The sequence below is a fragment of the Myotis myotis genome, unplaced genomic scaffold (assembly GCF_014108235.1).
Source record: "Myotis myotis isolate mMyoMyo1 unplaced genomic scaffold, mMyoMyo1.p scaffold_m19_p_8, whole genome shotgun sequence".
In the NCBI taxonomy this organism is placed as follows: Eukaryota; Metazoa; Chordata; class Mammalia; order Chiroptera; family Vespertilionidae; genus Myotis; species Myotis myotis.
In genome coordinates, this window is record NW_023416390.1 from 6899513 (window position 1) to 6917976 (window position 18464).

Here is an 18464-nt window from a genome sequence, read left to right on the forward strand (position 1 = left end):
TTATTTTATTTTTGCTATTATCACTTACCAAAAGTTTATCAAAGTACTGAATATCATCAGGTTTTAAAAAGGGAAGGTTTCCTGATGGTTGGTCGTTGACACTTTTCATAGTTCTGTCTTCAGTTTGCATGTGGAAGCCAGTCATACCACCCAAAGGTGTTGGAGTGGCTGTGAGCTTTCGAGCTGGGGTTCGAATAGGAACATAACCAGCTGGAGGAGGAAGTACCTAAGACAGTTAAAAAGACAGTTTAGGATTTTCTTGATTAAAGATGAATGTAATGAATAACATTTGCACTTTAAAAATATTTCACAGTTTATTAACTAGGAAGCTTTTTGCTTGGAGATAGAAATTCCTATCTTGATTGTAAGTTTAAAGTATTAATGACAAATATTCATATTTCTCATCTGTTAATAAAACTTAAGTATATTAGAACTGTGGGAAATTTAGGAAAATGAAGCATATTATAAAATTCTGATCACTTTCAAACATTAACATATATAAACATGTTGGTTTTAATAATAAAACAAAAATCATGACACCAAAATCAAGTCTTAAATATTTAAGTCGCTTTACAGAAATCAAATAAATGCATGCAAACTAAAAACATTTACCAAAGCCTTGTAAAATACACACCATTTGAATAAGTCAAAGAAATTTCACTGAAGATTCACTAAAGAGGATTTTTTCCCTCCTATTTCTATTAAGGAAATCAATGACTGCAATTGACAACACAGGCAGTCAACACAGGTGCAGAATGTCTACACCCACTTTATGGGTGACTACAAAAAGTTATAAAGCAGAAATTCATAATACTTAAACACCTTAAAACAAACCTAATAAGGGGGAAAAGACATATGAACTGTTAAAAAGTAATGGGCATTGGCAGAAAAGGCTCTGAAAAGGCCATAAATGATGTAAGTTCCAGCCCTGGTTATGACACCATCTACATGCCCAGACTGCCTTCAGACTAGCAAATGGTGATCCTTGAGCCCCAGGGACCTAGAAAATTTTATAGTTAAAAATAAACTTCAAATTGCTATGGTAAAGAGAGAATATTCTGTGTTCACTGGCAATCCATGAACTTGTTACATACACAAAATCTTGTGAGGCACCAAGTTAAATAATCCTAACCCAATGTGAGCTTAATCCTGGGATCACCAATAAACTGAAGCAGCAAGCTATTCCATACCCCCAAATCAGCATTTCTCAAAGTATATGGTCTTAGAAGTCCAGGAGATTTCTCACCTTCCAAAAGTAATAAAAAGTTCCATGTAATTTATTTTCACTCCTATTACTTTTTGGAACTGAAATATACTTGGAAACAGCTAAAAGAATGTAATGATAGTAGTAAGTTTACACAAGGCCAGTGCAAACCTGACTTATAAATTTCTTGAAAGAATACTTAAAATTCCTATTTTATATCCTAAATTCATATTCCATGTTATTACCTTATATCCTTCTGGAAACATAGCATCTAATTCTTCATCAGAAAGTGGGCGATTTCTCTCATCAATTTCTCTCTCCCAACGCCAAGCCTGAAGCTGTTCAGGAGTCATACTCATTATGTGACCTGGAGTAGGGGTAGCCATGTTCATGGCTGGTGTGCCAATTGGTGTTTTCCCCGGGGTCAGAACAGGAGTGCTTCCGCCCATCTGACTAGCTGGTGTTTCATCCCAACGTGATTTCCTTTTACTGGCTCCAGGAGTGGGTGTTTCACCAATTGAATCTCCACCTCGATCTGTTCGAGGCGTCTCAGCCCATCCACTTCCATGCCCAGGAGTATCTTTAAAAAAAAAAAAAAGTGTTAATGTCTAAAGTTTTAAGCATCAAAAATTTACTTTTTATTCTCAAACAGCTAACATACTCAAGGTGATCAATTTCAAAAGCAGAATATTCCTAAAATGCAGGCCCATTTTAGGTTTAAATGTTTCATATTTATCCTCCCCCTTCACTAATTTTTGTTCCTTTTCCACTGACTATAGAAACAATACCTAGCAAACATTAAGAAATGGGAAAACAAAGTATTTTTTAACCACCCTTAATATCACAACCACTCTTTTCATTTCCCCATACAGCTGAGATATACAGCTGAGCTTGTTTTGTGTGTAAATTCTATATTGCTTCTTTCATCCATTGCATGGCAAGTTCTCTCCCATATCATTAAATATTCTGCAAATAAATTTTTTAAAAATATTTTTATTGATTTCAGAGAGGAAACGAGAGAGATAGAAACATCAATGATGAGAATCATTGATTGGCTGCCTCCTGCACACCCCAACTGGGTATCGAGCCTGCAACCTAGGCATGTGCCCCTGACCGGAACAGAACCCAGGATCCTTCAGTCCACAAGCCAACGCTCTATCCATTGAGCCAAACCAGCCAGGGCTGTAAATAAATTTTAATACAGCAGATGTACTACGAAATCTTAACTTGCCACAGCTCTCATAAACAGTTAAAGAAATAGAGCTTTAAAGGGTTAATACAAAAAAAGATTTGGGAAAAGTCATAAATACAAAAAGTAGAACAGAGTTTAAGGAGACAAAAATGGGGAGTTATTACTTTATGGATATGGAATTTCTGTTTGGGATGATGAAAATGTTCTAGAAATGAATACTGGTGATGGTTGCACAACACTGTGAATGTACTTAATGCCACTTACTTGTACACTTAAAATGGTAAATTTCATGTTATATATACTTTACACAATAAAAAAAAGGTTATGACCTACAAACTTTACTTCTTCCTAATGTTTTTCTTAAATTTTAAATCTCCTCAAGAAAGGAAAAGAATTAGGCATTTGATCTGCTCAGTTGTTTTTTTAAGTATTTATTGCTGAAAGTATTACATATGTCCCCTTTTATCCCTCCATTGACCCCCTTCTAGCCCACCCCTGCCACCTGCCCCACTGCTCAGCTATTCATCTATCCCTAAAGCAGCAGGTTATTTGCTTGTCTAACCAGAAGAGAACAGATTTGGAGCTATAAATACACCACTCATCAAGTCGTATGTCACCCAAACAATGCCAGACTCCAGTAGAAGTACCTCTTTCCGTCTTTGGGGTCTCATCCCACCGGTTTTTACGAGCACTGGAAGTTGCGCCTCCGTGGCCTGGTGTTGCATGGCCTGGTGTATCCCCACGTCCAGGAGTAGCAGCTCCCGCTGGTGTGTGACTTGGTGTAGGATCCCATATTTTTGAGCCTGGGGTTGCTCCAGGAGTCTCACTTCCCTTTGCACGACCTGGTGTCTCATCCCATCTTAAGGAAGGGGTATGTCCAGGGGTCTTAACAGAACAAACACATTTTATTTCACACACCTACACACCCACATAAAAATAACTAAAAAAATTCCGTTAAATTTAAAATGTGATCTCACTTGTATGTGGAATCTAATGAACAAAATAAACAAACAAAACAGAAACAGACTCATAGATACAGAGAACAGACTGACAACTGTCAGGGGAGGGTGGTGGGGGGCAGGGTCAACGGGACGATGATTACCAGAGGGAAAGGGGGCTAAGGAAGGTAGAAGAGGGTAAATGGGAGATAAATGATAATAATGAAAAAAGACTTGATATGGGGTGGTAATCACAATACAATATGTAAGAAGTTGTATTATAGAATTGTACACTTGAAACCTATATAACTTTATTAACCAATGTAACCCCAATAAACACTAAAAAAAATTTTAACAAATGCTTTAGTTCCTTTCTCCATAATTTGTTAAATTTATTTATTTATTTATATTTATTTATTAATACTCATCAGAGGATCTTTTATTTATGTCTTTTATTTTTTTTTTGTTAAGCCTCACCTGAGGACACTTTTCCATTGATTTTTAGGTAGAGTGGAAGAGGGAAAGACAGAGAGAAACATCGATGTGAAACACACCGATTGACCGCCTCTGACCAGGGCCAGGGCCAGTGAAAGAGAGAGAAACATCAATGTGAGAGAAACACATCAATTGGCTGCCTTCTGCATGGGCCCAGAATAAAGCGGGGGGCCAGGGAGAAGCCTGCAACTAAGGTATGCACCCCTGACCGGAATTGAACCCGGGACCCTATGGTCTGCAGGCCAACGCTCTATCTCAAGTATGTCAAACATGTGGCCCATGAATATTTTTGTGGCCCAGCCAATGTAACAGTAAGAAACGTTTCAATAAAAATTTCATAACTTAATTTTTTACAATATCCTGTTATGCATAATTATTACAGCGTTCACTAATAACTGATTACTATAATCGTATTGCATTCATTTCCCTTCCGCACAGGCACACCATTTCTCTCCACTAATACCAGCAGCGAATATTTTAGCAGCCACGTCATTAGTCTTGTACTGGCTTGTTTGGTGTGCACAACAGGAAATATTTCACTTTTGGAGAACATGAAAAATAGGTTTATTTGTGTTACGCTTATTAATCTGTGCAGTTATTCAGTGTCTGGTAAGTTAATGTTCAAGAAAAAATATTAATTAAAATGTTCTATTATTTTATGTTAACAATGGCTCATGTATTTCAGCCCTTTGTATTCAGCATGTCTCTTATCAAAATAAACCTACGTTTCTGTGAAAATTGAAGCTTCTGTTTTTTTTGCGGCCCACGTAAACTTAAACCTTGTTTATTTGGCCCATGTTAGCCTTTTGATCTTGACATGCTTGCTCTATCCACTGAACCAAACCGGCTAGAGCTATTCTCTATAATTAAAAGTTAGAATAGATTATCGTTCTGTTTAAAAGATACGTACTTTCAAAAAAGAAAAATAAATAATACATTCTTTCTAGCAAATACATTTACGACTAACCACAATTTAAAGTTTTAATTTGGAGCAGTGAAGAAAGCCCTCATTTTAAAAATATTGCATTCTAAGTATGAATCTTAGTTTTGCCATTACTAGCTCTGTGACTTTGGGAAAGGCACAAAGGTTTCTCTGTCTAGATCTGCAATCAAAGAATTTCAGTATTATATAAGTAGTTCTCAAACCTACTGAATTCTCACCAAGAAACACTATTTTTGTGTTTTCCTTCATTCTGTGTTTATATATTTGATTAATATAAGACATTTTGGATCACGTGGGTAATTATAGCTAAATATTGCAACACAATTTCAATCCTTAAGATTAATTTATATTGCCGAAACCGGTTTGGCTCAGTGGATAGAGCGTCGGTCTGTGGACTGAAAGGTCCCAGGTTCGATTCCGGTCAAGGGCATGTACCTGGGTTGCGGGCACATCCCCAGTAGGAGATGTGCAGGAGGCAGCTGATCGATGTTTCTCTCTCATCGATGTTTCTAACTCTCTATCTCTCTCCCTTCCTCTCTGTAAAAAATCAATAAAATATATATTAAAAAAAAAAAGATTAATTTATATTTACAATCACATTTGCATTACTCCTCTAACTGATGCTAGCAAGATCGGTGAAAAAAAAATTGGAAGTGGATTTAAGTAATCAAAGGTTCCACAGCAATTTACATAGAGAGACTAAATAGTAGGTAAGGGAGGATGGAAGATAAGCAAAAGAGACTGCACAGTACAGACAATACCATATGTAGAAACACATTAGGTGATTCAGTGTGATTTGTATTTAAATAATGACATAAATATTCTATAGGTTTTGTACTATACTTTTTATGTATTTGTTTTAAAATTGGATGCTCTACCCAACATTAAGAGTTCTAGCTAGCTCTGTTTGCAAACTTGCATAAATACAATAAATTTAAAACTCGTTATTTTTCCCTTTAAAAAGATTCTATGTATTAGTTAGAGTTGGGAAATTTTCCATTAGGTGAGTAAAGCGCATAATTTGTTCAAAATCTGTTGGCACCTTGATCTTCCAGAACTATAAGAAAATATATGTCTGCCCTAGCCAGTTTGGCTCACTGGATAGAGCATTGGGCTGGGGACTAAAGGGTCCCAGGTTCGATTCTGGTCAAGGGCATGTACCTTGGTTGTGGGCACATCCCCAGTAGGGGGTGTGCAGGAGATAGCAGATCGATATTTCTAACTCTCTATCCCTCTCCTTTCCTCTCTGTAAAAAATCAATAAAATATATTTTAAAAATATGTGTGTGTGTATATGTGTATGTTTCTTAAGCCACCCAGTCTGCTATTGTCATGAAAGCAGACAATACATTTCATGTGAGAGAAAAAAATTATAATAGTATTAAAAAATACAATGTAACCACCTCTGCTTGATCCCAACTTGACAGCTTTTTGGGAGTGGCACCAGGAGTCTGATCAGCTGTTTGATCCCAACGGCGTTTTCGTTTTGAGGGAGGCTGGGACGCTGCTGCTCCATTGACGACTTTCAGTTCTCCAGCTTTAGCTTTTTCTGCTAGTTGTTGCCTAATTTCTCTCTGAAAATAATTGAATAATCACTGAGTATCTTTAAAACGTTTTCAACATATTTTCATATCATTAGTACAAACATTTCTATTTAACGTCATGTCATTCTTCACTCACTCTCCTTCCTATGCTAGTGGTAGTCCTGGTCTTATTTTCCCTCTTCTCTGTATTTCGTTTCATACAATGTCCTTCTGCACAGTAGATGAGCAAGTACAGAATTTATAAGAGAGCACCCTACTCTAGACAGTGAAGCAAATCTTCAGCCAATGGTAGAGAACTAAAATGCTTCCATTGAAAAATAGTTTTATTTAAAACTCATATAAACAGCAAATCAGAATATGTAACAAGATAGAAAAGTGGTAAAAAGTGAAAAATTTTAAATTATGATTTTAATTATGTAAATATTATATATAACATCCCAACAAATCCATTTAATTTCCATCACCCCACTTAATTTAGACAATTCATTATGTATTCATAATAAAGTTATGAAGGCTAATTACTGAAACAAAATGAAGCAATTTCTGTAAGCCAGCAGGAATTCTTCAGAATTCTCCAACCATATCCAAACTCAATTTTATGGGAGAATTAGAGGTTTTCCAAGGAATGGTTTAGCTACTTGGCTTTTTCCTTACACACTGGCTTCAGGTACACACTATCATCCTCCCCACGGACACAGTCACTGGAAGAAACATATGTATGTGTATGGCCAAGGGGCCGGGACTAGAAAAGGACAGAAAAAAAGCTTAACACGGGAGGTGGTAGAATTTTGGGTAAGGTTCTGTCTCAACTTTACTTTTATTAATAATACTGAATTACTTGTTCAGCAAATGAAAAGGAAATGTAAGTCTCTCAATCTCAGCTTTATTTCTAGTCTTTCACAACCATTAAAATAAAGAGCAGGTTCATACCTCTTCTTTAGTCAAATGCTGCTCTCGCATTACATCCATGTAAGTTCTAGCATTCATTTTAGGATCAGGGGTCTTCCCTCCTGCAGAAAAGAACAGCAACAGGACAAGAGTACAATAAATAAACTATAATTAGGTTCAACTGATTTATCTGCCCTGCTCTAATATTATGTTATTCCATATCATTTAATTTATTTTTTGATGGAAAACTTTAATAATTATACATCTTACTTTTTATTGAGTTTGCTGATCAATTTAACCTGTTTGAACACAAACATCTACAGCAGTTTAAAACAAATATTTTAATGCATATAAAAGCAAAATGACAGCACAGTTTAGTCTTCAGAAGTGATGGGTTCCTGGGTTGCTAATCCGGAATACGTACACTTTCGTGCCTTTGTCTCCATCAGCAGTTCTGACTTCAAGCAGCAGAATAGAAGCCTAGAAAATTATCTCTTTACCATTAGTAACACTTTGGAAAGATATTTATATTCAAAACATTACCTGTTGCAAGCTGTTAAAATCCTAACTACAAATAACTATAACTAGGTAAGTTCTTCATACAATGTTCTAAAACAGTTATAGTTTAGCAAATCTGATTTTTTTAAATATACCTATAATCTTATTCTCATGTCAGGTTACTAAAAAAGGGCTTCATGCTTGTTAAAGTTTTGTTGACCCAGAAACATTTTTATCTTTAGAAAGTATGATTACAAATGAAAATATATTACTTGAATATATTACTTTCTACCAGTTATTATGATGCACATAGAAGAGAAGCGGCATACAAAGAGATGTGTTAGTCTCTTGGTTCAAGTTTCAGTATTTGCTTTTCAAACTTCAAAATATCTTAAAGAAGCCCAAACAGTATATAACAAGATTCACAGAGGAACACTATGTTTTATAAAATGTGATAATTAGCTATACAGTAGTATAGCATCACAATTTAAGAAAAATAAAATAATAAAATTCTAAGACATTTCCTATGCTGAAGATCATGCCCAATTGGTAGTGTCATTCTTTCTGACACTAGCTCTGATAAGACTTCCTTTGGAATACTTTTTCACCATAATCTAGAGAGGATGTGTTGAACTGCACCCTTAAGAATGCAGACAGGACTGGCATATAGCAGTACTGCTGTAGGAAAGAAATTAAGGACAGTTAGTATGGGCCTGTGAATTCTGACATACATGTTTAAATCAATTACAATTATGCAAGTAAAAAAAGAATATCCCTATACTAATTCATGCAGGCTGAAAGTCTAGTTTGTAAACCTGCAGCAGAATCTCAATTTTAAGAAACAGGCACCTAATTTTGATTTTGAAACTCACCCGAGGAAAGCATCCATCAGGCTCACTGTGCCCCCTGTGCTGACCTGCACACTAAAATTAGCAAAACAGACTCCAACTATTAAAAATATCAAAGCCTTTGTATACATACTTTTGTTTTAATTTTAAGTATGCTTAAAGCAAAGTAGGTGCACTTACTAAACTATATTTAGAGAAATATGAGGGGAGCTCTAATGTGAGAAAGTTTCTCAAAAGTAACAATCCTAAAATCTAGGATTTGGAATGAAAACTTTCAAGAATTTGAAAGTATTTTGACCAGAAAAACACATTTGTTCCAAGTATAGAAAGCGTACCCAAAACAAAAGTAAAAGAAAAACCTTTAACCCTTTGCGTTTCTATGGCATTGGCTCATTATTTTCTTGTCCTTCTACCTGGAAAGAAAACTTGTATTATAAAGATGAAGAATATGGCATCTTTGACTTCAACCAAATCTATACACATCTATAATAAGGGGGATTTTTAAAAAGAAAAGCAAATTCATAAGCATGCCAAAAAAAATCAAAGGGCTAAAGAGAGCTTAATACAAGCAAATTCGTGAATACTAAAGAAAAGTGGGAAAGAATTACCATCTGCAAAAGGATCAAGACGCTCTGGGGAAATTATCATGGTCCGCCTGTGCTTTTTGTATTCATCTTCCCGGTCAGCAATCTTTGGAGGTCGGTGCTCAGCAAATGGATCATACTGAAAAGAGGGATGTCCTACTTAATACCCACTTTATTAAATAACCAAACAGAATATCTTAAACAAAAAGCAGAACATTATAAAACATGTAAAATGTTTAATAAATGCCTATTAATAAAAGAAATATTAATTTTAGGGATAAGTATTAATATGAAAAAATAAGTAACATAGAAATGAAAAAAATACCCGTCCGTATTTCCATAGTTCAAGTCTTCATAAAATGATTACCTTTATAAAATTTGCTAAGTATTGCCCCAGCTGGTTTGGCTCAATGGATAAAGCGCCAACCTGCAGACTAAATGGTCCCGGGTTCGATTCCAGTCAAGGGCACATGCCTCGGTTGCAGGCTTGATTCTTAGCCCTGGTCGGGGCACGGGCAGAAGGCAACCAATCAATTTGTCTCTCTGTCTCTCGCCCTCCCTTCTACTCTCTCTAAAATCCATGGAAAAATATCCTTGGGTCAGCATTTAAAAAGAAATTAATAACTATTATTTCTAATTTCCCAAATCAACTCTCCTCAAAACATTCTAATAACTTGACTCTTAAAATATACAGGCTTCCATGGCAGAACCAGTTTGGCTCAGTGGATAGAGCGTCGGCCTGCGGACTGAAAGGTCCCAGGTTCGATTCCGGTCAAGGGCATGTGCCTGGATTGCGGGCACATCCCCAGTAGGAGATGTGCAGGAGGCAGCTGATCGATGTTTCTCTCTCATCAATGTTTCTAACTCTCTATCTCTCTCCCTTCCTCTCTGTACAAAATCAATAAAATATATTTTAAAAATATATATATATGGGCTTCCATGGGAATTGAGAGAGTTTTCTTTAGCTGAGTAAACTCTGGATTTAACAAAAAAGAAAAAGGTCACCTGTTCTGTTGATTGTGGTATATCATTAAGCAACGCCACAGGGGCATGATATCCTGGCTTCTTCTGACCAAGCAAACTTGTAGATGATGAGTAGTCGTCGTCATCCTGCAATAAAATGCCACCAGAAAGCCATAAACAAAACATCAGAATTTAAAAATTAGAAAAATTATACTAAGATTCAACATGAAATCTAAAGACTTACTGACAGTGTGAGGTCTAAACCCTTGTTCACAGAACTTATAAACATGTGAGTTTTCAACTCAAAAAAAGTTATTAAAGAAATTAACCTTAGTTTTTACTCATTTAAAAATATTAAACAAGAAATGCTTTCTGTGGAAGCCAATTAAAATAAAGTAAGTATGAACTAGAAAAACCTGAGCATTTTGTTTTCTCAGAGGGCATGATGAAATTTGTTGTTCACATCTGGAAACTAAAGTTTATTTAAAAATCTCCACTTTCCTTTTTTGTTTGTGTTTGTTTGTTAGCATGATTTAACCACAAAAACAAGTAAAAGATAATGTTTTAAATGTACTTGTTTCCCTTGTAATAATATTTAAGCAGAAAGTGTTGTATTATTTTACTAGTGTAAGAAATACAACAATGGGTAACTCTCAAGATCTTACCACTGATTTAAAAATGAAACAATTTCTCCTTCAGTTTCTGGAACATATAGCCACCACTATCTCTTACCAGAGGTATGATAGGCTTCTAGAAATTTTACCTTTGCAACTTTCTAATTTACTTTTTAAAAAGTGCCAACTACAAAATAAAATGTGGCTTGAGTGTCATAAAAATAACAAGTTTGATTACCTATATCCATAAAATGTCTATTACTGAATCATATAAAAAAGGGATAGCTATTTCACCATATTTGGATGTTTGAGATGATCTGACAAAATGTAAGCTATGGGAATATATAAAAACACTCAGATGTATTTCAAAATGAAAGTGGTCATCCTCCAGAATAACTGAAACAGGCACGAAGAATCCATTAATAATATCAATAACAAAACAGCACTAAGCACAAGTCAGATTCAGGTCACAAGGACAGATGGCTGCTCACTATGAAGTCACTTCCCGTGTGGGTTACTCTAAACAGAGCTCAGTAGTAAGGATTTACTTTATACAATTAATGATTTGTAGGTGCTTTGCTAGATAAATAAACATAACGGTTCAGAACTAAGAGGAAGGATTCTTTCTGTTTAAATCGCTGTTTTTATTATTTTTATTTGGAGGAAGGATTCTTTCAACAGTTTTATCCTCCAAAAGGAAGATCTCCCAATTTCCAAAATGTCTGCAGATTAAGCCAGATGACTCAAAGAGAAAATACCTTTTTATTTCTTGCTCTCCACCCAAAGAAAATTAAAAATGCTTGACCCTTGTACACTTTGTACTTACATCTTCAAGTTCAGTTGCAGCAATTGATGTCACATACCCAGCAAATCTGCTGTCACTTCCACCATATATTTCCTGGTCATAATAACCTGTAGAATCAAGGCCCACTCCTTGAGCTTCATCAAGAGCTGCCTTCTTGCCTTGAATTTCTCGAATCTGTGCTTCGATATCTGTAAGAAAGTTAACACAGACTTTAATTTCATTTCCAAAGAGCACTCAACATAATGCATTTCCCTACTAGGTATTATTTAGGATATTCTTCTAAATATACAAACTAATTATACCATATAAAGGGTTAGAACTATAACTATATAAAGCATTGATTTTTAATACATTTAATATATCTCCAAATCAATAGACAATAAATACTCCCATATGGAACAACAAATTACTCTTACATTAAGAATGGGTTACCAACGTTTATTAAATTACTGTTGAATTCTAAACCTTTCTCCAACTTAAAAAATAATACTGTCAATATTGACTAGGGACAAAGAATAACACTCAAGATTATTCCAAACTCAACACTACCAAAAATATAAAAACAGCACTATGGAAAGTGGTCCTCAAACTTGAACGTGAAACGAATTGTCTACAGATTTTGTTAAAATGCAGTAGGCCTGGATCACACTCAACTTTCTGCATTCCTAACACGCTCCCAAGTCATGTCCTAAACAGCTAGGCTCACACTGTGAACAGTAAAATAAAGGGCAATCTAAATTCTTAAGCATGGAATTCAGAACTCTGCATAATTTGGCTGCAACCATCATTACACTTATTAGAGTCTGAGATCTAGCCCTGGCCGGGTAGAACTTGGTTGATTGGAGCACGGTCCTGATGTGCTAACGTTTCGGGGTTCAATCCGCAGTCAGGGCACAAACAACAATCAACGAATGCAACAAATAAGTGAAGCAACAAATCAATGCTTCTCTTTCTCTTCCTCTCTCTCCCACCCTCCCTCTCTAAAATCAATACACAAAAAATAAAGGTTGGAAAAAAAGTGTGTATAACTATGATTTTTTATAAAGTCTGAGATCTGAAATCAAAACATCTGCCTTCAAAGAAAGGTTCTTTCTCTACTAATTAATACTTCATTTAAACATGTGTACCTCAGTTTCCTACAACATAAAGGTTTTTTTAAAGGATTAAATCACCACCCCGACCTCCCCAAGCACCATGTTTTCTATTCACAGGTCTAGTATTTAGAAGACCGATATCTGGTGAATGACGAATCAACTCTCCTCAAATGCCCCCCAAACTTCTCAATTTTTAATTTTGTCAAGAGTAGGAAAAATTAAAATACAGTGAACACTCACATATACTTATCTGTATTCATCAACTCTGTCTATATGAGATAAAGCAAATGTGTGTACATATAACTTTTCTAAACCATTTAAAACTCCTAATATTTCTGCATCTATTTCCAGATCTAGGACATTCTCTTATATAAATAACCACAACAGATTTAACATGCTCAAGAAATGAGCATGTCAAACCTTAATAACATTATCATCTAATATATTATCTAGCTTCATATCTCCCCAATTGTCCTAGTAACAAACATCCTTTTCCACAATTCAAGCAAGAGCCAGGCATTGCACTTAATTGTCATGTCTTTATGTCCTTCAAATACAGATGAGTCCTCCCAATTTTTTTAGCCTTTCCTGACACCAGGTAACTTTAAATTACAATTTTAAATGTTTAAATGTTTCATTTTAATTATCTGGATAACACAGGGTGGCAGAAAGAAACAAAGTTTTTACTGCCAGTGATTTCTGTAGCCTAACTCATGCTTTCATTTTTGCTAGATCATTACCTTCAACTGAATTACACCTTAATACCAGCTACTTTAATTTTTTTAAAAATATTTTATTGGTCCCCCATAGAGAAGGGAGAGGGACAGAGAGCCAGAAACATCGATGAGAGAAACATCAACCAGCTGCCTCCTGCACGCCCCCCACCAGGGATGTGCCCGCAACCAAGGCACACGCCCCTGACCGGAATCAAACCCGGGACCCCTCAGTCCACAGGCCGACACTCCATCCACTGAGCCAAACCGGCCAGGGCAATACCAGCTACTTTAAAAAGCTAATTTATTGAATGTCGGGGGGAGGGAGGGAGAGACATATATAATACTCTTTGTAATACTTTAAGCAATAAAACAAAATTTAAAAAAAAAAGCTAATTTATTAGTTTGCAAGGATCCAAAAGGGGAAAGATTCAAATGCTCATCCCGACCCCACGCTAAGGGAGAAAACCCTCTGTAGTTCCAAAGATGGGTGCAGAGAAAATGGAATAAGAGTACCGAGTCTAAGGCACAGCTGGGGCAGGCACATTTCCCTACAAGAGTGAGAACAAGTCTCAGGAACTCAAAGTAATGGAACAGGTTTACTACTGAGCTAGCAGCCCCAGTTTGTACCCAAATCTCAAAATTCTTAGATCTTTTATGAAATATCTTTAACCTCAAAAGTTCCAACTCTTCTGAATCTTTGTCATTTTTTTTCTTTTCTGGCTTTACTGATCTTGTTAATTGATTAGGTAATGTAAAATCTTCTACATGTTAAGATATAGACATGCTTTTTAAAAAACTAAACTTGCTCCAATTATCTACAGAAATGTCATTATTCAACTAAAACTCCCCCCCTTTTTTGGAAGGGAATTCTGATCTTAGAAACATTTCAACCACCAGAAAACAAAGCCTTCCCTAGAAGGTCAATATTAATTGTGAATTAATTAATACATTTGTGAGCTAGCCCATTTGAAATCTCAATTCATTCAAAAAATTATTTCCAGCCCTGACCGGTTTGGCTCAGTGGATAGAGCGTTGGCCTGCGGAGTGAAGGGTCCCAGGTTCGATTCCAGTCAAGGGCATGTAGCTTCACTGATCAATGTTTCTCTCTCATAGATGTTTCTAACTCTCTATCCCTTTCCCTTCCTCTCTGTAAAAAATCAATAAAATATTTTTTAAAAATTATTTCCATTTACTTAAAAGTTACTATAGCACTGGCTGTCTGAAGTGTTGTCCTGTGCACCGAAGGGTCGCAAGTTCAATTCCTGGTCAGGACACATACGCAAGGTTCAGGTTGGATCTCAGGAAGGCATATGAGAAGCAACCAATCAATGTTTCTCTCACGTAGATTTCTCTCTCTCCTTCTACTTTCCTCTCTAGAATCAATGAAAAGCATATCCTCAATGAAGATAATAGTGTTTCCTTTAAAAAATTACATTAAAAAAATTTTTAAATCCTCATCCAAGGATATTTTTCCATTGATTTTTAGAGAGAGGGAAAGACAGAGAGAAACATCAATGTGAGAGAAACACACCAATTGGTTGCCTCCTGCACGAGCCCCGACAGGGCCTGGTCCGGGGAGGAACCTACCACCAAGGCACGTGCCCCTGACCAGAATCAAACCAGGACCCTTTGGGCCACAGGCTGACGCTCTATCTACTGAGAGCACCGCCTAGGGCTACTACGTTACTTTTAAGTCAGAAAAATGTAATGCTAAAATTACACTTGTCTAACAAATACATCAAATTTTATCTGGCAGTTCAGTTTGACATCAAAAAATAGTACCTCAGAACTATGGGTAACATCTTATCTATTATTTGCATTTTAAACTAAGACCTAAGTAAACTGAGATTAACCACCACTGGTCACACCTCATACAACCAAGTTCTGTCCCTCTACTCATTTACCCTTCTGTGCCTTTTATTTCTATGCCCCAGATACTGCTAACTCCAGCTTGTAGCATTTCCTCCTCTTTGATGTGTTTTTATTCTTAATTTTAAATTCATATTGTTTGCAATCTTTTAATCACTGTTCATTACATGTTACAGAGCATAGCCTTTGGATGTTAACCATTCACTGACACTTTTTAGTCAGGTCCATAAGTGTCATCCATTCTGCACAGCCAGTGCAATTGATGAGCAAGGATTTTTCAAATGAGACTTCTAAAAGACATCCAGAAAAATATCTCACCTCTCAGCCTTTCCCTTAAACAAAATTCCAGTAAGACAACTAACTACAATGGGAAATTATTTTACTGAAAATTACAGATATCAATTCCTAAACGATGAACTCCTGATTAACATTAATTCAATAACTAAATTCTGAAGAAAAAATCCTTTTCAAAATCCTTAAGCAACTTTTCCCTTTTCTTTTACTAGCAATATTCATACTGAAGTCCACAAAAGTATACAAAGCAAAATAACTAAGTGAACATAGAAAAACAAAATTTCAGAACATGCAGAAAAAATAACTATCTCAGGCATTCTGCAAGCAAAAAATTAGAGAAAAAAACTTTCAACTTTGTGATACCAAAAAATATCTACTCAAGAGATAGTGGCAAAACAAGCCACTGGAATTTTTGGATAATCCATTTTTCCTTTCCAAAACAGAAAACTATTCCCCCACTTGCCATAGTCAGCAATATCTGAAGAACTGCTGGATAGCAAGATTATGCGCACTAATAATTGTCTACATTTGACACGTGCAAAAAGTTCCGAAATTTTTATTTCATTTTAATATTTCAATACTGGAAAGCATAAGCCACACTGATCAAGGTAAGAAGTAATCAAGTTGGTTAAAGAGGATGTCAAGGACACTGGCTGGTTTGGATCAGGGAACAGGAGAGAGAAATAGAAACATCAATGATGAGAGAGAATCATTGATCGGCTGCCTCCTGCACACCCCCTACTGGTGATCGAGCCCACAACCCTGGGCATGTGCCCTGACCGGGAATAGAACCATAACCTCCTGGTTCATAGCTCAACGCTCAACCACTGAAGCACGCTGGCCTGGCAATAAAAGTATTTTTTGCCAAAACCGGTTTGGCTCAGTGGATAGAGCGTCGGCCTGCGGACTGAAAGGTCCCAGGTTCGATTCCGGTCAAGGGCATGTACCTGGGTTGCGGGCACATCCCCAGTGGGAGATGTGCAGGAGGCAGCTGATCGATGTTTCTCGCTCATCGATGTTTCTAACTCTCTATCTCTCTCCCTTCCTCTCTGTAAAAAATCAATAAAATATATTTAAAAAAAAAAGTATTTTTTAAAAAATTTCTTAAATGACAAAATACAACAAAGAATCGTTTTTCCCAGCAGCATTATTTAGGATAAAAAGATTATATGATCTTCTTTACTTAAATAACATAATGATGAACAACTCTAAATCAAAAATTGCCGGTTTGGCTCAGTGGATAGAGCTTCAGCTCTAAAAGGTACCAGGTTTGATTCCGGTCAAGAGCACATACCTTGGTTGCAGGCTCCTCCCTGGCCCGGGGCTCTGGTCGGGCTCCAGCAGGAAGCAACCAACCAATCCATGTTTTTCTCTGACATTAATATTTCTCTCTCTTTCCCTCTCTGAAAACCAATGGAAAAACACCCTCGGGTGAGGATTAACAAAAACCAAAAACACCACCAATAACAAAAAAATTTCAAGTCCCCCTCTCAACTACCTCAATTGCATTCAATGGCATAAGGAAGAATGGTGGTCCTTGATTTACCACAACCAATGACTTTCCTAAAACAGAAGTAATCTAGCCGAAACCAGTTTGGCTCAGTGGATAGAGCGTCGGCCTGCGGACTGAAAGGTCCCAGGTTCGATTCCGGTCAAGGGCATGTACCTGGGTTTCGGGCACATCTCCCCATGGGAGATGTGCAGGTGGCAGCTGATCGATGTTTCTCGCTCATCGATGTTTCTAACTCTCTATCTCTCTCCCTTCCTCTCTGTAAAAAATCAATAAAATATATTAAAAAAATAAAAATAAATAAATAAATAAAACAGAAGTAATCTGGTACCTGGGAGGAGGGCACTTTATTCCGTATTCAATGGAAAGCCAAAGTCAAACCTAGCTCAGCATGCAAAGCCTTCCCTAATTTGATGTTAATCTTAAATTCCTTCTTCTCAGCTCAGGAGGTATCTAATCTAATATATGAATAAGTCCCACTTCTTACTTATCTCAGCCAAATAGATGTATACAAACCTACCCAATTGTTCAAAGGTCATTTCTGTAACACTATTTTTTTAATATATTTTATTGATTTTTTACAGAGAGAAAGGGAGAGGGATAGAGAGTCAGAAACATCGATGAGAGAGAAACATCGATCAGCTGCCTCCTGCACACCCCACAATGGGGATATGCCCGCAACCAAGGTACATGCCCCCGACCGGAATCGAACCTGGGACCCTTCACTCCACAGGCCAACAACGCTCTATCTCCACTGAGTCAAACCAGTCAGGGCTGTAACACTATTTTAATACTTCCAGTACAAATTAATCTCTCAGTGAATGTTGATAAAATATTCAGCACCCATGTTTACCAGATTTTGGGGATACCAAGGTACAGTTCCTGCAGTCAAAAATCTCAAAGTGGAAGAGAAAACCTTAACATGATAGAATATTCTAGGTAATATAATAAAGAATTATAGAGGACTATAACAGCCAGCATTAAAAAAAAAAGAACAAAACTAATTCCGCTCCAGGTTATCAAAGATGACTTAAAAAGTGAAAACAGAGATGAGCCATGAAGGACTAGAAGTTCTAGCAAGAAGCTATGTAAATACCATGTGTATTTCTACTAAACATTTACCAGCCCCTTTATACTCCACAGTGAGGAAGTGTCTTTTACACAGTGCTCAGGTGTTAAACTGAATGTTCCAATACTTTATGGCATCAGTTAATTCACATCGATAAAGCATAATCCCAAATACAGCAATTCTGGCCAATAAATTTCAATTTTCTGTAGCCCAAAGCTTTAAACTAGGTTCCAAAAATGCAGAAAAACCGACCAGAACTTTTGATTTCCTGTCCAAAAGTACCTTCTGATGAAGGTACCAATAAACAAGTACCCAAAGCCGTAAAACACCCCAAATGAACACTCCACTCCTGGATAAACAGAAACAGAAACATCTTTACGTTTTCTAATTATTTTGC

At 36.5% G+C, this 18464-nt stretch overlaps 1 protein-coding gene across 5 annotated transcripts in view; it reads right to left on the minus strand.

Moving 5' to 3' along the window:
- SF3B1 (splicing factor 3b subunit 1) overlaps positions 1-18464 on the minus strand; it is a 32869-nt gene that overhangs the window by 13003 nt on the left and 1402 nt on the right. For 2 of the 5 annotated variants that reach the window (XR_004969306.1, XM_036319335.1), the window contains exons 2-9: positions 11537-11703; positions 10139-10243; positions 9158-9272; positions 7246-7325; positions 6175-6345; positions 3044-3281; positions 1450-1784; positions 29-226 (exon numbers count right to left, since the gene is read on the minus strand). Coding sequence is in view for 4 of the 5 variants with exons in the window: in XM_036319335.1 (XP_036175228.1) it covers positions 29-226; positions 1450-1784; positions 3044-3281; positions 6175-6345; positions 7246-7325; positions 9158-9272; positions 10139-10243; positions 11537-11703 (1409 nt within the window). In the remaining variant the exon portion in view is untranslated. Of the gene's footprint in view, positions 1-28; positions 227-1449; positions 1785-3043; positions 3282-6174; positions 6346-7245; positions 8937-9157; positions 9273-10138; positions 10244-11536; positions 11704-18464 lie in introns of those variants that run through there. The other 3 variants (XM_036319336.1, XM_036319338.1, XM_036319337.1) reach the window with 3 other exon arrangements.